Source organism: Carcharodon carcharias, chromosome 20, assembly GCF_017639515.1.
Source record: "Carcharodon carcharias isolate sCarCar2 chromosome 20, sCarCar2.pri, whole genome shotgun sequence".
Classification (NCBI taxonomy): domain Eukaryota; kingdom Metazoa; phylum Chordata; class Chondrichthyes; order Lamniformes; family Lamnidae; genus Carcharodon; species Carcharodon carcharias.
The window spans coordinates 10,628,966-10,651,859 of NC_054486.1; the positions used below are offsets into that span (position 1 = coordinate 10,628,966).

The 22,894-nt window shown below is 42.4% G+C and overlaps 1 protein-coding gene across 2 annotated transcripts in view; it reads left to right on the forward strand.

Annotated features, from left to right (window-relative positions):
• ryr3 (ryanodine receptor 3) overlaps positions 1-22,894 on the forward strand; it is a 349,432-nt gene that overhangs the window by 233,662 nt on the left and 92,876 nt on the right. For both annotated transcript variants that reach the window (XM_041214540.1, XM_041214541.1), the window contains 8 exons: positions 1,647-1,770; positions 2,885-3,000; positions 6,244-6,308; positions 9,145-9,266; positions 10,573-10,622; positions 13,058-13,118; positions 13,239-13,477; positions 15,188-15,269. In XM_041214540.1, the coding sequence (XP_041070474.1) occupies positions 1,647-1,770; positions 2,885-3,000; positions 6,244-6,308; positions 9,145-9,266; positions 10,573-10,622; positions 13,058-13,118; positions 13,239-13,477; positions 15,188-15,269 (859 nt within the window). The remainder of the gene's footprint in view (positions 1-1,646; positions 1,771-2,884; positions 3,001-6,243; positions 6,309-9,144; positions 9,267-10,572; positions 10,623-13,057; positions 13,119-13,238; positions 13,478-15,187; positions 15,270-22,894) is intronic.

Genomic DNA, 22,894 nt, shown 5'->3' on the forward strand with positions numbered 1-22,894 from the left:
CTAATGATTCTCTGAGAGAGAAAAACCCTGTATTAAATGGGAGAGCTCTTATTTTTAAACTGTGCCCCCTAGTTCTAGACTCACCCAAAAGGGGAAACATTCAGTTGCACACGACAGTTTAATAATCAAACATTATACATACACAATATTTCATTATTGACCTCCTTGAAAGCAAAAAATAAATTAATTAATAACAACTTGATCAATAAGTTCCCTGACAATTCTCAACCTGAAGCTTTTAGGTGTGGTAGACCCAAATCTGAAACTTATGAAATAGTTCCTATATTTACTTGTTATCTCTCAATAATACCAATTGTATTGCAAAAATCATGCCAAAACATTAAAAATACATTGAGGTACTTCGATATTTCATTACACCTAGTTGCATGTTGTTTGACTGCACTACCATAGGAATTCTGCACTGCCGTCTTTCGATTGAAACTTTAAACCTCTCAGGTGGATGTAAAAGATCCCACAGCATTTTTGAAAAAGAGTAGAAAATGCGAACAGTCGCTTGGTGGTACAGAACTTGAATATTGCTGAAAGGAGAGACATGTTGCTGAAGCTTTTTGTCTTGTACCCATCAGGACAAATGCAAGAATGCCAAATTTCAAATGAACACAACAATTTCTATGACTTTTGTATAAATTGTTGCAATCGTTTGAAATTTGACATTTTTGCATTTGTCCTGATCCAAACAAGACAAAAAAGCTTTGTCAACATGTCTCGCTCTCTTCAGCAATATTCAGGAATAGGAGAGTTACAAACATACAGCCCCTCGAGCCTGCTCATGGCTGATCTGATTGTAGCCTCCTGCTTCCCCACCCCCCCCCCCGACCCCCCCGATAACCATTCACCCCCTTGCTTATCAAGAATCTATCTAGCTTTGCATTAAAAAATATTCAAGACTCTTCTTCCACTGCCTTTTGAGGAAAGGACACTTGACCCTCTGAGGGAAAAAAATTTCACCTCATCTCTGTATTAAATGAGCGACCCCTTATTTTTAAACAGTGACCCCTAGTTCTAGATTCTCACACAAGAGGGAACATCTTCTCCACATCCACCCTGTCGAGACCCCTCAGGATCTCAAAGGTTTCAATCAAGTGGCCTCTTACTCTTCTAAACTCCAGTGGATACAAGCCTACCCTGTCCAACCTGTCCTCCTAAGACAACCTGCCCATTCCAGGTATTAGTCTAGTAAACCTTCTCTGAACTGCTTCTAACGCATTTACATCCTTCCTTAAATAAGGTGACCAATACTGTACACAGTACTCCAGATGTGGTCTCACATTTCACAAAGTTAGTCCAGTATACTCAATAACATGAACCTTTCAACCAACACCTAATCAATCAGATGATCTGGCCATTCATTTCATTGTAGTTTGAGTAAGTATGCTTTGCGAAAATTGGACTGCCCTTGAAAAGTACTTAACTGGCTGCATAGTTTTTTGAGACATCCTGAGGTTTTGAGAGGTGCTATATTAATGCAATCCTTAATCTGGTTGAATTTGCGTCATCTGTATGAATAAATTGTCAAGAAGAAGTTCTTTTGCTTAGTTTTTGCAGATATAGTACTTGGTAAATAAGCCAGGATCATTACTCCAAAGTAACTACCACAATATCTCCAACCTGTCATTTTATAATAGGTGGTGGCAGCCAAACCTCACTTATGCCCTATGACACTTTGACTGCCAAGGAAAAAGCTCGAGATCGGGATAAGGCCAATGAGCTCTTCAAGTTCCTCCAAGTAAATGGCTACGCAGTTTCCAGGTAATAGATGTGCTTCCTGCATGTTAAAAACAAGCAAATAAAAATGAAAACATAATTTGCTTCTGTTGATTGTTGCATAGGATAACTAAAGAAGTTAATGTGTTAATCTAAAATGTTAAACAAAGAACCAGCCTTTGTTCTACTGCATAACAATAAAATATTAATACCAGAGCAAATTACTGCAGATGCTGGAAATCTGGATTAAAAACAGAAAATGCTGGAAACACTCAGCCGGTCAGACAGCCTTTGTAGAGGGAGAAAAACAGTATCACATTTCACATCAGTGACCCTTCATCAGAACTATGACGAAGGACCATTGACCTGAAACTTTGGGCTGAATTTTCCCTGGGCTTTGGAACCCGACATCAGGACTGTGTGTGGATCACATGTGAGCACATGGTCTCAGCCCACCTGCCGGAGTAGCTTTACATGAAGCAATTTCCTAATTGGCCACTTTCACCATCCAATTAAGGATTGCGGACGGACGAAAGAAACAAAGGCCCAATAGGAGGGCTTGCAGCCACACTCAGATGGCAGCCCCACCAGGACAGGTGAGCGCTAGTGGGGAAGAGGGAGATCTAAGGGGTGCTTCAAAATAGAGGCACTCACAAAGGCCTCCCTCGACAATGGGCACTCGATGGCAAAGTACTGTGAGGGGGCCTCAGGATGGAGGGTTGATCCCTCCAGAAGAATGCCTGAAGCTGCAATATGGTGTCCCTGATGCTCCCAATTAATTCAGCCACAAATGACCCAGCAAGAATGGCCTCCTCAGCGATTCCCATGCGGCTCTGGGAAAGTTGTAGTAGGAGGGAAAAGTGACCCTTGGCCCAAAAATTGGCTTCATTGTCTGCCCGCCTCTGTGGAGTGGGCTGCTGATTCCAATGGCAGGCTCCTGTGAAAGGTGCCCGGAACTGGGACCGCCTCAGGAAGCTGCCCCACTCTGCCTCTGAACCCACCTCTACCTCTGAAGCAATATTCAGCCCATTAACTCTATTTCTCTCACCACCGATGCTTCCAGACCTCCTGAGTATTTCCAGCTTTTACCAACCTTATTGAGAATACTATTGTTTGGAGTTGCATAGCTCAACAGTTTGATCTCATGTTGTGTTTACAGAGGCTTAAAGGATATAGAATTGGACTCCTCTTCTTTTGAGAAGCGATTTGCTTATAAATTCTTGGTAAAGGTTCTACAGTGTGTTGACTCAGCTCAGGAGTTTATTGCACATTTAGGTAAGTGACACCAATATTTAGCTGCCACTAATTCTTAACCATAGCCACTTTTTAATGCTTAACACTATATATGATTTCACAAAATACTAATCTGTTTACATCAGAAACATTCCTGTTGTAAATAATGCTTATTCACTATTAAAAATGTTCTGTAAAACTGGTCATATTAATTGCTATACTAATTTATAGAAGTAAGCTTGAACTCAGTACTGAATAAACTTGAACTGAATTCAATATTCTGCATGAAACTTGTAACACCAGACTGAGTTTTGAAAAAATGAGGCATGTTGATGCTTTTTGCCTTGCACTCATCAGGACGCATTGCAAGAATACCAATATAAGGGGCAAACAACAATTTATACTGTATGTGAAGAGAGTGCTAATTGGTTGTCAAGTGGACTCTGATCAGTGGTGGCGTTGCCATGGGGAATGCACCAGTGATGACAACTGACAGTTAACTGACAAGCACGGTTTGGAATTTAAATCAGGCAGCTTGACCCTGATTGGTCAAGGCATCACCCTGAGGAATGAGTCAACGAATGGCTGTCACTTATTTTGTTTAGCTGAAACAGAAACAATGTGTGTACGTGTTCTTCGACATGGCTCTTTTTTCAGCAATGCTCAAATTATGTACTACCAAATGACTATTCGTTAAGTTCTATTTCTGCCTGCCTGTGGCAGATGAAATACAGACAATTGTAATGACTGGCCAGTCAACTTGCCTGTTAAACTTGCTTTGTGGGACCCAGGGGACAGGACAGCTACCCCTGGCCCCACACTGAAATTGAGAAAACTTAGCTGTTTGAGCCTCTGATCCTTTTCCCTCCCGCTCGAGTCATTCCATTAAAACTGGTCTCAGTGAAGTCCGCAGGGTCCGGCATGCATTGATTTAGGCAAAGGATGAACTCAACCGGCCTTGAGAGTGTGTGCTTGCTGCCTTCTTGGTTAAAGCAGGTTAAACTGAGAATGGTCAGCCCCTGATGGCAGTGACTTGGGGGGATTTGAACTGCTCATGCATCTGTTCTCTAATGAATGAGTAAGGTTAAAATTACCCCCTCTGTTTTACTGTGAAACCGATAGACCCATCCTCAGGCAAGTGCAGTGTTGGCATTTATTTCGAGAGGACTAGAATATAAAAGCAGGGATGTGCTTCTGAGGCTTTATAAGGCTCTGGTCAGACCATATTTAGAATATTGTGAGCAATTTTGGGCCCCGTCTCTCAGGAAGGATGTTCTGGCCCTGGAGAGGGTCCAGAGAAGGTTCACGAGAATGATCCCAGGAATGAAAGGCTTAACATATGAGGAACGTTTGAGGACTCTGGGTCTATCCTCAATGGAGTTTAGAAGGATGAGGGGGGATCTGATTGAAACTTACAGAATACTGAAAGGCCTGGATAGACCTTGGGGACGTGGGGAAGATGTTTCCATTAGTAGGAGAGACTAGGACCTGAGGGCACAGCCTCAGAGTATAGGGAAGACCTTTTAGAACAGAGATGAGCAGAAACTTCTTTAGCCAGAGAGTGGTGAATCTATGGAATTCATTGCCACAGAAGGCTGTGGAGGCCAGGTCATTGAGTGTATTTAAGACCGAGATAGATAGGTTCTTGATTGGTAAGGGGATCAAAGGTTATGGGGAGAAGGCGGGAGAATGGGGTTGAGAAACTTATCAGCCATGATTGAATGGCGGAGCAGACTCGATGGGCCGAATGGCCTAATTTCTGCTCCTACGTCTTATGGTCTTATCTCCAAATTTACTTGTGCGTACTGATGCTAGTGATTGGTTTGAAACACTTAATATATAAAATTAAACTGAAGTTAGTAAGGAGATAATTAAATTATTGATACTGCACCTTGCATGTGATATGAAATGCTTTCTAACTCACTGAATGTTTATTTTGCAAGTTTTTTGTTTGGAGTAGAATTTTCTCCATTTCTTTTCTCTGAATGGACACGAAAGTCCTCTTGAAACAACAAGAACGAGGGAATACAAATTATTCTCCCTAATCAATGACCCACCAATGAAATTGCAAAATGCTTGACTGTGATCTGAGAATACAATTTATTTAGTGGGTTGTCAAGTGTTGAGAAAAATTAGCGCTCTTTCACTTCTTGTTGAGAGTAATTTAATATCGTTGATTTTTTTTTACCATGGTACAGTTATGCCCAGCTGTGAGTGTAAGCTGGCAAACTGTTCCCAAGCCCCTGGTCATTCTACTGCATAACTGACCATAAGGAGATGAACCGAGCAAACTCTATGGGCAGAGTTTTACGTCCCATGGGCGGGCGTGCGCCTGACCCGATCGAGCGTAAAATTGCACAAGAAGACATCGGGCAAGTGTCCCAATGTCACTTCATGATACTTCGCTTGACAGGCACGCGCAAAGGTTGGAAGCGTGCCCACCGGCAATGAAGAGGGCACTTAAGCCCATTAATGGCACAATTGTCTCCGATTTGTCGTGGCCCGTCCAACCTTACAGATGGTGAACGGGCGAATCGGCCAAGCGGCCTTTGCATTTTTCATCCAACCTCATCCAAGGGCGGGATGAAATTTCCGTTATTGTACATTTGTTTGGAGCTTTTTGAACCTCTTACTTTGGCTTTCTCAGGTCTGCAGCTCTCTGAGGCAGCTGTCTGCTTTCAGGGAGCTTTCTTGCAGCACTCACCAGTGCCTGCAGAAACGTTACCGCCCGTCCTCCCCCCCCCCCCCCCCCCCCCCCCCCCCCCCCCACCGCCCCCCCACACCACCCCACCCCCACCCAGGCAGCGCTGAGTTGTCAACGCGCATTTCACGCCGGCTGACTGTTAATTGGCCGGCCAGCATGAAATTGCGGTCAGGAGCCTGTTTCCCAACTGCTCCGGGGCCTGTCAATCGCACCCACCCGCCAAAGGTAAAATTCAGGCCTACGTCCCATTTCTCTTTCCTATGAGGAAGGAGTTGGCCTCAGTTTCTCCGCAACTGAGGTCGGAAAATCACCGCCTGGGGAACATCTCTCTGGACCTCTTGTCTACAACGGCTGTCCGCAGAGGCCTTGGGTCCTTTAGTATTCACGCATATTTTGTTCAATGGGAACAATGATGTTAAGCTATTGGGTGGCATTTATTTTAGTGTGAAAGTGTTTGATGCTCCCCCATCCCCTTTTTATACATTTCAAAAATTACCTGAATCTGATCCACTTTGTTTATAACTGTTTCATTGCTGCTTAATGTCTTGTTGTGATTAAATGGTTTGTCTTTGTATTGACAGAGGCTATTGTCAGTAGTGGTAAAGCAGATAAATCTCATGAGCAGGAGATAAAGTTTTTTGCCAAGGTATGTGACATTCCAGAGTATTACGAAAGGAAGTCTATCTTTTCTGGATGGATGTGTTGTACTTTCAGTGTTATCAAAACCTAATAACTGGCCTGTATAAGCTAATAATGGGTGGAAAAAGTGGCATAGTGGTAACCTCTCTAGATTAAGAACCCAGATACACAGGTAAGTCTTTTGTGGGCAAGGGTTCAAATCCCACCACAGCAGCTGGTGAAATTTAAATTCAATGAATTAAAAGGCCGGAATTGAAAGCTAGTCTCAGTAAATGGTGACCACAAAACTATCATCAATTGTTTTAAAAGTCCGTCTGGTTCACTAATGTCCTTTGGGGAAGGCAATCTGCCGTCCTTCCTTGATCTGGTCGACCATTGTGACCATTTTTAATGCCCACCATCTACAGGGCAGAAGTCAAGAATGTAATGGAATACTCTCCACTTGCCTGGATGTTTGCAACTCCAACAACACTCAAGAAGCTTGACACCAGCCAGGACAAAACAGCCCGCTTGATTGACACCCCATCCATAAACACTCCCCCCACCACCGACGCACAGTAGCAGCAGTGCGTACCATCTGCAAGATTCGCTGCAGGAACTCACCAAGGCTCCTTAGACAGCACCTTCCATACCCACGACCACTACCATCTAGAAGGACAAGGGCAGCAGACATATGGGAACACCACCACCTGGAAGTTCCCCTCTCAAGCCACTCACCAACCTGACTTGGAAATATATCGCCATTCCTTCACGGTCACTGGGTCAAAATCTTGGAACTCTCTTCCTAACAGCACTGTGGGTGTACCTACACCACAGGGTTTACAGCAGTTCAAGAAAGCAGCTCATCACCACCTTCTCAAGGGGCAATTAGGAGCAGACAATAAATGCTGACCTAGCCAGTAACGCCCACATCCTGTAAATGAATAAAATAAAACAAATAATATAAATGTTGCATTATGGCCAAATTAAAAATGGAGATTTGAGCAATGATTCAGGTGTATTGTAAGGAATGCTCCTGCAAGGATTTTCTTTGCAGTATTATGCACTGCAGTAAAGGAAGTGTAAATAACAGTACTGTTTCGGTGAAACTATTTCCATCAGTAATCTGCTGGTTTAAGTACTGTAACATAAACTGCAAATTTATAACTTTATAGTGGCTTTAATGTAATAAAAAGTCCCAAGGTACTTCAAGTAGGATGAAGCAGATGAATGATAGCATCTGACACAGTTGAAAAGATATTGAGGAGGCTTTTAAACATGGACTGGAAGTAGGTAAAGAGGTTGCCATAGAGGGTAGGACCTAAACTGGTCAAAAATGAGTTATACTGAGACTTTAGCTTTTATTTATTCATTCACGGAATGTGGGTGTCACTGACTGGACCTGTAATTATTTCCCATCCCTGATTGCCCTTGAGAAGGTGGTGGTGAGCTGCCCTCTTTAACTGCTGCAGTCCATATGGTGTAGGTACACCCACAGTGCTATTAGGAAGGGAGTTCCAGGATTTTGAACCAGCAACAGTGAAGGAGCAGTGATATATTCCCAAGTCAGGATGGTGAGTGGCTTGGAGGGGAACTTCCAGGTGGTGGTGTTCCAGTGTATCTGCTGCCCTTGTCCTTCTAGCTGGTAGTGGTCGTGGATTTGGAAGGTGCCATCAAAGGAGACATGGTGAATTCCTGCAGTGCATCTTGTCGATGGTACATACTGCTGCTACTGTGCAGCGGTGTTGGAGGGAATGAATGTTTAAGATGATGGATGGGGTGCCAATCAAATGGGTGCTTTGTCCTAGATGGTGTTGAGCTTCTTGAGTTGTTGAAACTGCACTCCTCCAGGCAAGTGGAGAGTGTTCCATCAGACTCCTGATTTGTACCTTGTGGATTCAGGATGTGAGTTCCTTGCTATAGAATTCCCAGCCTCTGACCTGCCCTTATGGCCACAGAATTCATATGGTTGATCCAGTTCAGTTGCTGGGCATTGGTAACCCCCAGGATGTTGACAGTGGAGGAATCAGCTATGGTAATGCCAGCTTCACAGAAAAACTAAAGTTACTGTATAACTCAAGAGCAGGAGTCCACCCTTATTGGAGAAAGTAACCCTGCATTGCTTGGGATCGACAATACATGGAGTATAGAGGCTTGTGCAAAGTCCAGCCTGTTTGCAAATGCTCAGGGACTTCAGGGCAAAGAGGTATGCGCATGTGTGCAAACCTGCAGACCAAATTACCTTCCAGCATATTAGGACATTGCCTGATGAGGACTTGGGCTGCAACAGCCAGTTTCAAACATATGGCTTTAAAACAAATGCACCATGATACATTTGACAGAATGCAGCGGGGCACACATCAAAGAATACTATAAAATCCATTATCTGATTTCCATTTTTGTCTCAAAATATTAATCATGTCAATATACCATGTGGAGGGTCAACTGCAGAATTTGCACAACAGACTTCATTTTGCATTTTGAAAAACGATAGCAGATGAAATGATTTTCATTTAGAAAGCCATTATATATTTCTCACTTATTTGTTGAACTTGTGTCCAACATGAAAATACTGTATAAATTTAATCATATTATGACAGAATTCTATTTGTGGGGAAAGGGAGAAGGTGGGTGAGTGGCACTGGGTAAATTGTTCATTCGGAGAACTGGCATGAACACAATGGGCTGAATGGCCTCCTTCTGTGCTGTAGCCATCCTGTGAATTTGGCTAGGTTGTAGTATCTGCATAATATTTCCATTCAAGAGCTGATTAGCCAACAATTGCTAAAATAGAATTTGAACAAAATGCATCCAATATAAGTTCGTTGTTCAGTAAATGAAACTTTAAAATAATTCTATTCCAGATTCTCCTGCCTCTGATTGATGAATATTTTAAGAACCACTCTATGTACTTCTTATCCTCTCCAACCAAGAGTCTCAGCGGTAGTGGATATGCATCTAACAAAGAAAAGGAAATGATAGCAAGGTGGGAAGATGCTTTTTTTTTAAAAAACATATACTGTAGTAAGGGCTATGATGGCAGGGTATGGGGGCTGGACTTTAGTTCCGGTTCAGGGCCCCAATGTTGGATGCATTTCCAGGTCCCACATTGGGACCTGAATCCTGATGCCGGTCCTTATGAGCTGGCCGATTTAAGGATGGCCAGCTGGCTTCCAGGACTCAAGGGACAACAGGAGGTCCTGCAGCCCTGAGAGATCGGCACTGGAGTTGGATGCTGCCCATGTATGTAGGAGAGAGCCTCAAGGTGTTGATGTTTTTGAAAGTTGAGAGGAGAACTGGCCACAGCTGCCAGGCCAGTAATGTGGAGAGAAATCTTAGATGGAGCCAAGTCCATATCAGCGGAGTGGCTTTAATAGGCCCTTACTGATGCCTAGTTGGATCAATCCCACCACAACAGAGTTGCTGCATGTCCATCATCTAATGTAGATGGAAGGTAGCCGATGATGATGCCTGTTTGGCAACCTGTCGCTTATAGACTTGTAGTCCCTCGCCACCACAAACCAGTGTGCTCCAAAATGGTGCAGAGGTGGAGACAAGCCAGCAACCAGCGTACCAGCTGATACCAGGAAATTATGAGCCTATCTGTCTCCGCGGCCATTTGAAAATTCAGCCCCTGCTGTATTGAAGCTTCCAAAAGACTTTTGAAGAATGATTAGTAATTAAACTCACAGATGTGGGGATTCCAGGTAAATCCTGGGACTGGATAGGAACATGGGAACTTAAGCTCTGGGAATGGATAAGAAGCAAGCTAAAAGGTGACAAACATCAGACAGGGAGTACAAGGAACTGGCAGGACAGGGGAGCCTTTCTGAAGTCGATGGGCAGGAGAATCGTTGGGATGTATTACAGGTTATATCCCATCCTGCTGGCCTTACACCCTGTGCCCAAGTTGAAATCTCTGCCCATGGAATGGGAATACATCCTCAAAGAGAGCAGGCTCTTTCAAACATCTATGTCCGACACACTGTGAGATGACAAAATAATCCTCAAGTATTCAAGATACTGACTACATTTAAAATTGACCTGTAAGAAGGAGAAAAGGAAGTCTGAGTTTGACAAATTGATCAAATCAAATTGAAGGAGCTTCATGTATTCACTGTTTTTTCTATACAATTTCTCTAGATTTAACGTCATGGAAAGGGGGAGTTTAAAATACCTATGTTAGGGAATGTAATTATCCAATATTCTTGTTTTATTGTTGATTTTGGAATATTGCTGTAACTGTGTATTTAATGTCTCTTGTTTTTCTCTTTTGTGCTCTCCTGTTCTAGTATTTTCTGCAAACTTGCAGCTCTTGTCAGACATAGGATCTCTCTCTTTGGTAAGCAATCTGCCACTCTCCTCATAGTCTTAATTAATAGTATGTCAAACGCATCAAATGCCAAAAAATGAGCCCCACAAGATTAGCAGTGGGAGCAATGCCTGCACAAATTGGGGTGGGGGAGATGGCTACGTCTGTATGCCTTACACCTGAATAATGGGCACTGTGTCCACATTAACTTCTACCCTATGTGCCAATGGCTTTTTAAAGCATTTCCTTCTGTAGGCCTACAGGAATAGAGCATAATGGCCAATCTATGCCTTTTCACCAAATTAAATAAAATCTTTATTTTAAAACAAACTTGCGCGAGTAGGTACAAAGCTAGCCCAGTTTTTCATATGTATCTACATATGAATTAGCTTGCACCATGGTACAGGTAACGCTGCAGTGATCTTGTGGTGCAGTGGGTAGTGTCCTTGCCTCTGAGCTAGAGGCTATGGGCTCGAGTCCCACCTCAGGACCTGATGGCCAAGGAAGGTATGTTTATAACACAGCTAACCAGCTTGAATATCAACCTGTAAATCCTTCCAATATGTGCTAATGGCAGGTAGTAAGAGTGGGAGTGATTCCTGGTTAGCCATGTGATGGAAGGAATGCTGGTGTCTCTACCACCACAACCCATAGCTCCAGACTACAACATGCCTGTAAAAGTGTTATTACCACAGCAATTTGCACTCTGAGTGAATTGTAACACACCACCAAATACACTGACTAGTAGAGCAAACTCTATGTTCACGAGGTGGACCAGGAAGAATAATTTCCGAAGGACATTGAGAGAGCAAAATTCATTCAGTATTCTATTCATGCTCACACCTGATCCTTAAATTGAAAAAAAAGTATTCATACTAAGGTAAGCTGGCATACAGATTTTTAAAGCTAATTTTGACTTTGGATAAAAATGAATGATCTCGATTCAGCCAACCTTCATATATCTCAGCCAATTCAAATCAATGACTGACTGTATCAATGTCACCCAAAATCAAAATTACACCTGCTATCTGACTGGTGCCCTCACACTTTGTGATTCATGTGTAATGCAATATTATGTGCGATAAAACCATTTTCTGCTTAAATACTATTTGTAAGCAATATCGCCCCCAATTCTCTGGATCTTAGGAATTAATCCCTAGGGGTTGGTTTTCAGCTGATGACCAGCCATTCCTCGCCTGAGAAACAGAAGACTAGCAGTTGAAAAGTGGATGGGGGGTTGAGGGGGATGGGGTAAGTGGGTGGGGAAGTGGGGGGCCCAACTTGGTTGTTCCATTTACACCTGCAGCCTGCATGATGCAATTTTCAGGTGGTCTTGTAAATGGACGAGCAACAAACCAGCTACTTACAATCTGGCAAGACACTGCTCAACCATATAAATCAGGATCCCACAGAAGTTACAGGACCCTGATAGTCATTTTCAGATGTAAATGGATGAAGCATGTGCCATGTATACTCAATGTGTATACACCCAACATAAAGCACTGGGTGCCACTCATAAACCCCATGCCATGAAAAATTGTTTTATTTTTATTTTTGTGGGACTGGGTGAAGCAGGTGTGCTCTTCCTGAAGCCACAAAGAAACTTCAAGTCCACTGCTAATCCATCCTAGGCCTCAGCACTGGCATTGCCTCCATCACACCATCCAGGGCCCAACCTAGCTGGACACAGTGTGACCCCAACGGATCAGCATGTGATCTAGTTGATTTCCTGCCTCCGATATCCAACAAGCTACAGTGGGGCAATCCTTTATCCCTGGAGTTTCCCAACCATTGGTCGTGATCCACAGTGGGACAAGCAACTGGGGTCCGAGTTTCTCTGTCTCTGAGGCAACAATGATCACTATTGGGACAAATCTAGGTTCTAATGGAACTAATGAAGCTCACCGGTGACATTTGAATGAGACCTGAACCTAAAAATGACTCGGGCGTATCAAATGCCATCTTTGGACAGGAGGTACAGCTACTCTGCGCACTTTATGTCCCTTTCTTGTGACGTTGAAGATGTTCTAGGATGCTGCCTAGGGCATCAACATTAACTTACCAAGGCTCCTTAGACAGCATCTTCCAAACTCACACTCCCCACCATCTAGAAGGACAAGGGCAGCAGACACATGGGAACACCACCACCTGGAAGTTGCCCTCAAAGTCACGCATCATCCTGACTTGGAATAATATCAGCCGTTCTTCACTGTCGCTGGGTCAAAATCCTGGAACTCCCTCCCTAACAGCACAGTGGGTGTACCTACACCACATGAACTGCATCGGTTCACTAGACAGCTCACTACCACCTTCTCAAGGGCAATTAGGGAGGGACATTAAATGCTGGCCTAGCCAGCGACGCCCAAATCCCATGAATGAATTAAAAAAATTACAATGTTGTCTTTGAATAAATAGGCAGAGTAATGGCTAGATGTTCTAATGTATTTCATTGCTTACTTCTAAAGGCAGCGATTCTGGTACAATGGTAAACTGTTTACATATCTTGGCTCGGACACTGGACCCTAGGTAATTTTGGAACTTCTTTACATTTGGCCATTTCATTATTCATCTTTTGTTGCTTTTTAAACGGCAGCTGTTGAGCCCTTTAATCGAAGCTGTGCGATTATCCACAATTGTGCTTTTTAGAACTGTCATGAAATCTGGTTCAGAGTTGGTGAAAGCCGGTCTGCGTTCATTCTTCGAAAGTGCAGCAGAAGACCTGGAAAAAACACTGGAAAATCTGAAACTTGGAAAATTCACTCATTCACGATCTCAACTCAAGGGGGTTACTCAGAACATCAATTACACCACTGTTGCTCTGTTACCTGTGCTAACTTCACTGTTTGACCATTTTAGTCAAGATCAGTTTGGAATCGACATAATCTGTAAGTAACCTGGGTTATCAAACTAGACGCTAGACTGATATAGGGGTCAACGTTGGCTGAGCTGTGAACACCTCACTCCGACTTCACGCTTCATTTGTAACTTTTAGATTGTGTTGAGGTAAAAGAGAAATAGACGACATTTAGAATAAGTGGACAGGATTTGCTGGTGCGGATGTCCCTGGTTAGTTAGACCTATTCCTGCGTTCCTCAGTTCAAAAATATTTCATTCTGTTAGTTTCAGGTGATGGCAAGGGATTACGTGCCAGTAACAGGACTTCCCAGATTTTCCTTCCATTGTAATTAATGAAAGGAAAATCCAGTAAGTTTAGTGAGGATTATGGGATCACACCCTCCCCCTAACCCTCCCAGCTCCACCCACTCACACCAGCTCTACTCAGGTGATGCTAACCGTTTGGTTGGAAAAGATGACACTCTACCCCAAAAGTTCTATTGGAACATAGGACAACATAGGACAATAAGAAAGTGCTTGAGAACCAAATTTGTCTAGTGCTGCACCTGAGGCAGCATCTTTGGAGAGGACTCGAGAAGATCACTGCTATGACATAGGAGTTGATGAAGCTGAATTATTAAAAATCCCAGAGGGAAACTTTAAACAACTGTCATAACCTTTATTTTTAAGTGGTATGTATGAGAGGCAGCTCTAAATTCAGGAATCAGACCATCGGTTCTTGAGAGGTTTTTATATCAAACTATATGAGACATTAACTTACGCAACTTAAATATACGCACATGGCTTCAAATTACTACTGTCATAACTTTTAACAAATTCCCAAACTAATCTCCATTAAGGCAACAGCAACCCATAGGCTTTAAGTAGACACCAGGCAAAGCATTTTCACCTTACAAATTCAAAAGGAGTCTCCTTTCACTTTGGTCCCTTTGCTTACAGGCTTTGATCTTTGATTGCCTCTGCCCTACACACATGAAACTGCTATCTGTTATATCTAGCACATCTCATTGAATGTAAATTCTCATTGTATCACCAGCCCCTTTGAACTCCACCTCTTCTAATAATAACAATTTTATTAGTAATATAAACATTGCTTGGTCTCTGCTAGCTAGATGTCAGATTTCAGTCCCTTTGTTGAATGTTCTATTCAACAAAATGCAAATGCACTCTCCCTTTCTTACATCTCAAAACTAGTATACATCAAAGCATCCAGACTAGCTGTCTTTAATCCAATTAAGACACACCCACAAACTTACCCTCTATTTTAAAAGAAAAATAATTTCCAATAATATTATAGACATTAATAGCTTCATTACAATTATACTCAAAATACTGACTTATCTGGTGTCTCTATCGATATTGTCTGGCCTGCTGAGTGTATTCAGCGTTTTCTGTTCTTGTGCTGAGTTTCTGTTGTTGCTCCGTTTGAGCAACTCCAGCAAACCAAAAATCTAAGCGTTCAGTTTACCAGCCATGACAGAGCCATTCATTTCCATTTTTTAATTCCTGACATAATGAGTGTACCCAGTTACTCAAAGCAGGAATGGTGTGGTTTTTACACTAGCTGAGACCTAGAAAGCTGCTGCCTGAATATAAATGTGCTAAAAAATGAGAAAGGCTGGGCCACTATTGAATGAGTAGACTTTAGTTGAAGGTTAGTTTGCTTCAGTTAAAACTGTGACAGGAATTTGCTTCATTGAGAATCCTAAACTCATAGATATTCTGTATTCTGTTTGCAGTGGATGATGTCCAAGTGTCATGCTATAGGATCCTGTGCAGCTTGTATGCCTTAGGAACAGGGAAGAACGTTTATGTTGAAAGGTAACTCCAATATCAAATGTGGTTTTAATCAGATTTAGAATCATGAAATTTAAAATCTTTATAAAACACGGGCATTGGTTTTTGAACAAACCCAGTTAAATCTAAATTATTCTCAAATCACTCGCATGCTATCGTTGCAATTACCTCATCACAAATGGCAGCAAAGTAATGCTAAAGTTTGTAGAGGCAGTGTGCACTCCTAAACAAGTAAGGCCAGAAAATCACAGGTCTGGATCATGGCAATTGCAGATCAGCAGCAGCCTTCATGGCTGTTTATGTTGGACTTCCTGGTATCGAGGGAGGTTCCCTAATTTAGCTGCCAATGGGTGTCTGTATAGCATTAAGAATGTATGCAGAACACTAAATGGAGAGAGTCCTTGTCCTTACCCTTGGCTCACCCTTGGGCCAGATTTAGTATGGGCAGAGTCTCCAAGCCCAACAGGCCACTTTGCAAGGTTGGAATTTGGTGTACCCAGAAGGAAAAAAAAGTAAAAGCTGGGAAATAAAAGTACTGGTCCGAACTGTTTTGGTATACCTTAAAATGGAACACCAGTAAAAACTGGTACTGGTCTAAACTGTTTTTTCCTTCTGTGTAGGTAGGCCTCAGTTTAGTTTCATGTTGTTTCAGGAGACACCAACCCAAACTATGGAGTGACTGTGGATTTTCAGAACCAAGGTGTTGGCCTGCACATCTGGTTATGGTGCTGTCTCCAAATGCTTGCTACCTGATGACTATAACTTTTAGTTAGGGTGGCCTGAGTGACCAGGTTGTTCATATCAGCCTCACTCTTCTCATCAAAATAGTTTTACTAATGCTGCCTTGAACAATTTGTTCGCTACCCATTCTGCAACCCCAAGCTAAAAGTAGAATGAGTCAAACTTAAAACAACAGTGTATATGCAAGCTTCCACCAACATCAACAACATTCTGGAGCTAACAGGAGGGCAAATTTTAATAAACCTGGAATTGTGCAACAAGATAGGGTTAATTGATAACCTCATAATGAAGGCACCCCTAGGTAGCAGTCATCACAATATGATTGAATTTTATATTCAGTTTGAGGGAGAGAAGAGTGGGCCCAAGACTAGTATTTTAAACTTAAATAAGGACCATTATGAGTGCATGAAAACAGAGCTAGCTAAAGTGAACTGGCAAATGAGGTTAAAGGATAGGTCAATAGAAATACAGTGGCAGATGTTTGAAGGGATACTTCAGAATACATAGAATAGATGTATTCCAATGAGAAAGAAAATTTCAAGGGGAGGACCCACCATCCATGGTTAACTAAAAAAGATAAAGACAACATCAGACTTAAAGAAAAAGCGTAAATTTTTTCAAGGATGGGTGGCAGGTCAGAAGATTGGACAGAATCAAAAGGACAGCAAAGAATGACAGGAAGATTAATAAGAAGGGAAAAATTAGTGTACAAGAGAAAACTAGCTAGGATTATAAAGACGGACAGTAAGATTTTCCATAGATATTTAAATCAGAAAAGAGGTAACAAAGTGAATGTTGATCCTATAGAAAATGAGCCTGGGGAATTAATAATGGAAAATAAGGAGATGGCAGATTAATTGAACAGGTATTTTGCATCGGTATTCACTATGAGGAGACAAGTAACATCCCAGAAACAGCAGTAAATCAGGAACTGGAAGGGAGGGAGGAACACAGGAAAATTATAATCACTGGGATAATGGTACTGAGCAAATTGTTGGAGCTATGGGCTGACAAATCCTTGTGTCCTGATAGACGTCATCAAGCACCTTAAAAGGAGTGGCTAGTGAGATAGTTGATTCGTTGGTTTTAATTTTCCAAAATTCCCTAGATTCAGGGAAGGTGCCATTAGATTGGAAAATAGCAAATGTAACTCCTTTGTTCAAAGAGGGAGGGAGACAGAAAGCAGGAAACTAAAGACCAGTTAGCTTAACACCTATCATAGTGAAAATGTTGCAAGCTATTATTAAAGATGTTATGGCAAGGCACATGGAAAAATTAAGTGTAATCAGGAAGAGTTAGCGTGGTTTTATGAAAGGGAAATCATGTTTATCCAATTTATCGGTGTTCTTTGAAGGAGTTACATGTGCTGTGGGTAAAGGGGATCGGTAGATTTCCCGGAGGCATTTGATAAAGTGCCACATCAAAGGTTATTGTAGAAAGTAAAAGCTCTTGGCGTAGGGGGTAACATATTAGCATGGATAGAAGATTGGTTAGTTAACAGGAAACAGAGAGCAGCCCTAAACAGATCTTTCTCTGGTTGGTGGTATACAATGAGTAGTGTGCTACTGGGATCAGTGTTGGGGCCTCAACATTTGACAATTTATATAAATTGGTTGAAGGTATGGTTCCTAACTTTGCTGATGACACAAAGATTGGTAGGAAAGTAAGTTGTGAAAGGGAGATAAGGAGGCTACAAAGTGACGTGGATAGGTCAAGTGAGTGGCAAAGATCTGACAAATGGAATATAATGTGGGAAACTGTGAAATTGTCCATTTTTGCAGGAAGAATAAAAAAGAAGCATGTTATCCAAATGGCAAGAGATTGCAGAGTTCTGAGATTCAGAGGGATCTGGGTGTCCTAGTGCATGAATTGCAAAAGGCTAATCTGTAGGCACAGCAAGTAATTAAGAAAGCTAATAGAATGCTATCGTTTATTACGAGGGGAACTGAATATAAAAGTAGGAAGGTTATGCTTCAGTTGCACAGGCACTGGTGAGACCATATCTGGAGTACTGTGTATAATATTGGTCTCCTTATTTAAGAAAAGATGTAAATACATTAGAAGCAGTTCAGGGAAGGTTTACCAGACTAATACCAGGAATGGGCGGGTTGCCTTATGAGGAAAGGTTGGACAGACTATGCTTGTATTCACTGGAGTTTAGAAGGGTAAGAGGCAACTTGATTGAAACATATGAGATCCTGAGGGGTCTTGAAAGAGTGGATGTGGAGAGGTGTTTCCTCTTGTGGGAGAATCTAGAACTAGGGATCGCTGTTTAAAAATAAGGAGTTGCCCATTTAAAACAGAGATGAGAAGAAATTTTTTCTCTCAGAAAGATGTGAGTCTTTGGAACTCTCTTCCTCAGAAGGCAGTGGAAGCAGGGTCTGAATATTTTTAAGGTAGAGCTAGATAGATTGTTGATTAACAAGGGGGTGAAAGGTTATTGGGGGTAGGCAGGAATGTGGAGTTGAGATTATAATCAGATCAGACATGATTGTTTGGCCACGTTATGAACACATGCTCCTTAATCATTTCCAGCCATGTATAAGATTCTATCCACAGCAAACTGGAGGAATAGCACTTCATCTTCGACTAGGAACTTTACAGCCTTTGGACTTAACAATAAGTTCAACAATTTCAGACCATGAACTTTCTCCTCCCTCTTGACTCCTTTTTTAATCAAATTTTTATTTTTATTTTATTTTTTATTTATCTGTCTGTCTGCTGTGTCTCTCAATCTATCTATCTATCTCTCCATCTATCTATCTATCTATCTCTCTCTCCATCTTCCCATCTCTCCATCAATTTATCTAATCAATTTATCTATTTTTATATTTAATGATTTGTTCATTTTTAAAATCCCTTTCCCCAAACCCCCCCTCCCCCCGCAGGGCCATCTGTCAGTCGTTTATATATTTTGCTTTCACAAGCGTGACCCTTGTTCTAATATTAACCCCTTCTGCTATCTTACCTTTATGCCTCTATCAGCGCCTTCTTTAGTCTTCACCATTAATGGTCCCTTTGCCTTGTGTCCATGACATCTTTGCCAATCTCTCCTTAGCCTCGACTGTGGCAACCCCTATGTTCAATTTAGCTACTGGATGCCTCGCAGCTAATGGCACAGCTTTGCACTTCCTACTTGTTGCTGAGAGGCAACAGAACTGGCTTCCTTTTGCAGATAGGTATATCAGGGCTTAGAAATGTCAAAGGCATCTCTTTGTGGCACCATTCTCAAGATTGCATAGAGGCTTCAGCTCAGAAACAGGCCATTCAGCCCAACTGGGCTATGCCTGTGTTCATGCTCTGCACAAGCCTATGTAATCTAGATAATGATGCCCCGGTATCAGGACCTCAACTGTAGCATTGATTGCACAGGCAAAATAAGGAAGGTGGATCTCGAAGCCAAACGTCAATCTCTGTATAATGTGGGCTACCACCAAGGGACGCACAAAGAAAGAACTCCTTCAGGTTATCTCAAAATTATTTATGGGGATTGGTTTACAACCATAGCAAATACACTATTTCCTGGCTGAAATGGTATTGGATGAAAGAAACTAGGAAGATTGGCAAGCACTCAAGTCAGACAACCTGCACCTGCCATTATGCCTTTGACATGTGAATGCCCTGAGATACCCATCCACAAAGGGAAACCAGTACTTCTGCCTCTCAACAGCAAGTAGGAAATGCAAAGCTCTGCCATCTGCTGCCAGGCAACCTGCAGCCAACTGCTCAATAGCCTTGTTTACACTCTTCATGTACCTCCTCCCAGGCTACTTCATCCACCTCTATTAACATTTCCTCCTCTTTCTTCTCCCTCATGTATTTTTCTAGATTCCCCTTAAATACGTCTATGCTATTCAAACAGTCACTTGGTAGCACAGAACTTGAATATTGCTGAAAAGGGAGAGATGTTGCCGAAGCGTTTTGTCTTGCACACATCAAGACAAATGCAAGAATGTCAAACTTCAAACGATCCTGGGTAATTCAACAAAGGCACAAGGCTTGAACATATTCCTTTTGTTTGCAGAGAATGGATCCTTGTATGTGAATGTATGTTGCTTCTAGCAGGTGTAAATGAGCCATGTTACAAGCTTAAGTGATTATTTTAAATTTGTTGTTAGTGTAGCTATTAGTGCAGCCAGGATTGTCCAGCAAGTGCTGCCCAATTGCAGAATCACTTTTAACAATAGACATTTTGCTTAGGGGTGAATATGGTCAAGCCTTGTGCCTTTTTTGAATTACCCAGAAGTTCATAGCTCGCTTTTGCTTTCTTCATGGCAACGCCTCAGCCAATCAGACTCAGCTTGCCAACCAATCAGCACCCTTTTCTCCTGTGGTATAAATAGTTGCGATTGTTTGAAATTTGGCATTCTTGCATTTGTCCTGATGAGTGCAAAATGTAAAGCTTCAGCAACATGCCTCCCTTTTCAGCAACACCCATGCTATTCACCTCAATAGCTTCTTGTGGTAGCAAGTTTCACATTCTAACGATTCTCTGGGTAAAGAAGTTTCTCCAGAATTTCTTATTAGATCTGATAGTAATTATCTTAGATTTATGACCAGACCCCCTGGATTTTGGACTCTCGACATCTATTCTACCAAACCTCTTTGGAATTTTTAAAGTCCCAGCCCATAGATATAACCGGCTGCATTTTTATCCTTGAGGCAAGTAGTGGGAGTCGGGAAAATTCTCAGGGATGGTGTCAGGAATACAGGAATCGAGTCGCAGCCACCATTATAAAGGGCTGCAGAGTCATCCCAGCTGAGTGAAAATCCAGCCCACCATCTCAGCTCTTAGCCGGAGTCTTCTGGTCCTGCCAGCAGTGGGGAGCTTGGCGGGCGGAGAAGCTTAATTTGGTGTGAGGCCAAAAATCAGTTTCCCAATGGCGGGATGAACTTTATGGATCATATTCTCAGGATGTTTAAGGTGGATTAAAGGCGGGTCGAGCTCCCCAGTGAATAATGTGGGAAAGTCCTTTTTCTGCATTAGCACATCATGCATGCTCAATAAAAGGCCACCTCGCCGGAATTAAGTTCCCCATCCATATTAAGTTCCCCGCCAGCGGGAAAGCATAACATTCACTTTTATGACTGCGCATAAGTGGCGTGCACCCGGCGAGGTAGACTTCGTCCATGATTAATGGTGAGTGGCCGCTGCATTGTCCTCTTTGGGGAGTGTCTGTAAATGCCAGCCTATGCTTGAGACTGAGAGGTGGCAGTGCAAGTTGCATGGAAGGTGACCGGGGAAGGGAGGCAGGCTTACCAGGGAAGGGTGGAGCAGTGGCCAGGCAAAGCTGGAAGGGGTATTCCGGCTGCCTGGGTGCCCATTAAATATGGCATCCGGAGCCATGAGGTAATGGGCAAGGACAAGAACTTCTTGCCTGCCCTCACTGCAGGAATTGGCGAGCTCCTCGTGGGTGCATGTGCAATGAGCTGAACAGCGTGTGGTCAACCATCCCGCTGCCCAGCGGAATTCACTCTCACTTCCAAACCAGCTATTGAACCCCGGATGCCAGAGCGGAAGATTCTGGCTCTTGTATAGATTCTTTATTTATGCAACTTATCCTGCTCATTTTCTTCAGTTATTTCCTTTATTATCTGCTGCCATGCATTTTTCTGTTTTTACTTTTTCATGCAGAAAATTCATGGGATTACTAAGGTGGGTGGCTATTCATTGCCTTAGTTCATGGAGTGTCACACCGGAGAGCTTCATTACTAAATCTCAAGGCATGTTATCTGTAACTCTCTATTTGACTGCTGTTCTATCTTCATCTGCTAATTCCTCAGCAATCAGATTGCAATGCTTTAAATAGTTGCTGCTGCAAAGCTGCAAAATCCCTAGCAGGTGTCAAAAGACACAATCTGTTGTGAGAGCAATGGCACTGATTGCATTTAGAAGATAGGCTGCTCATGAACTTGAGACAGGAACAGCTGTATATGATAAATCTGTCGGATTAGCCACATTACACTGTTTCTTCCCAAATTATACCCCCACCTAAATTACTACCTTTCTTCACAAAGGTAGGCGCAACTGGAAAGTAGTCAATGAATCTCAACACTCCATTAGTTAATATGTGGTAAAGTTAAGGGAGATGATGGCATAGTGGTAATGTCACTGGACTAATAATCCACAGGTGAATGTTCTGGGGATATGGTTTCAAATCCCAGCATAGCAGCTGGTGGAATTTAAATTCTATACGGGAGTAAAACTGTCTTGCTGCAATTGTATTGTGTCTTGCTGAAACCGCATGTGGAGTGTCGTGTACAATTTTATCCTTATATAAGGAAGGAAATACTTACCTTGGAGTGCAACAGAGGTTCACCAAACTAATCGCTGGATGGTGCGATTGTTTTATGGGGACTGATTGAGGAAACTGGGCCTGTATTCTCTGGAGTTTCGAAGAATGAGAGTTGATCTTATTGAAACTTACAAAATTCTTAAAGGGCGTTACAGGGTCGATGTGGATAGGATATTTCCCCTGGCTGGTGAGTCCACAACCAGGGGTTACAGTCTCAGAATACAGACCACGCCATTTAAGACTGAGATGAGGAGGAATTTCTTCACTCAGAGGGTGGTGAATCTTCGGAATTCTCTACCCCGGAGGGCTGTGGAAGCTCAATTGGTGAGCATTTCAAGACAGAATTCGATTGATTTCTGCATACTAATCGCATCAAAGGATATGAGGATAGTGGAGAAAAATATTGTAAGAGGTAGATGATCAGCCATGATCTGTTTGAATGGTGGAGCAAGCTCAATGGGCCGAATGGCCTACTCCTGTTCCTTTATTCCTAAGTTTAGTTTTGGTTCTGAAGACAAGTCTAACTTGTCAAAGAAAGTTAATTTTGTACTTTCCCGTAAATCATAGAGTAGCATTCAAACAGCTCTTTCCATCCATCACATCTGTGCCAGT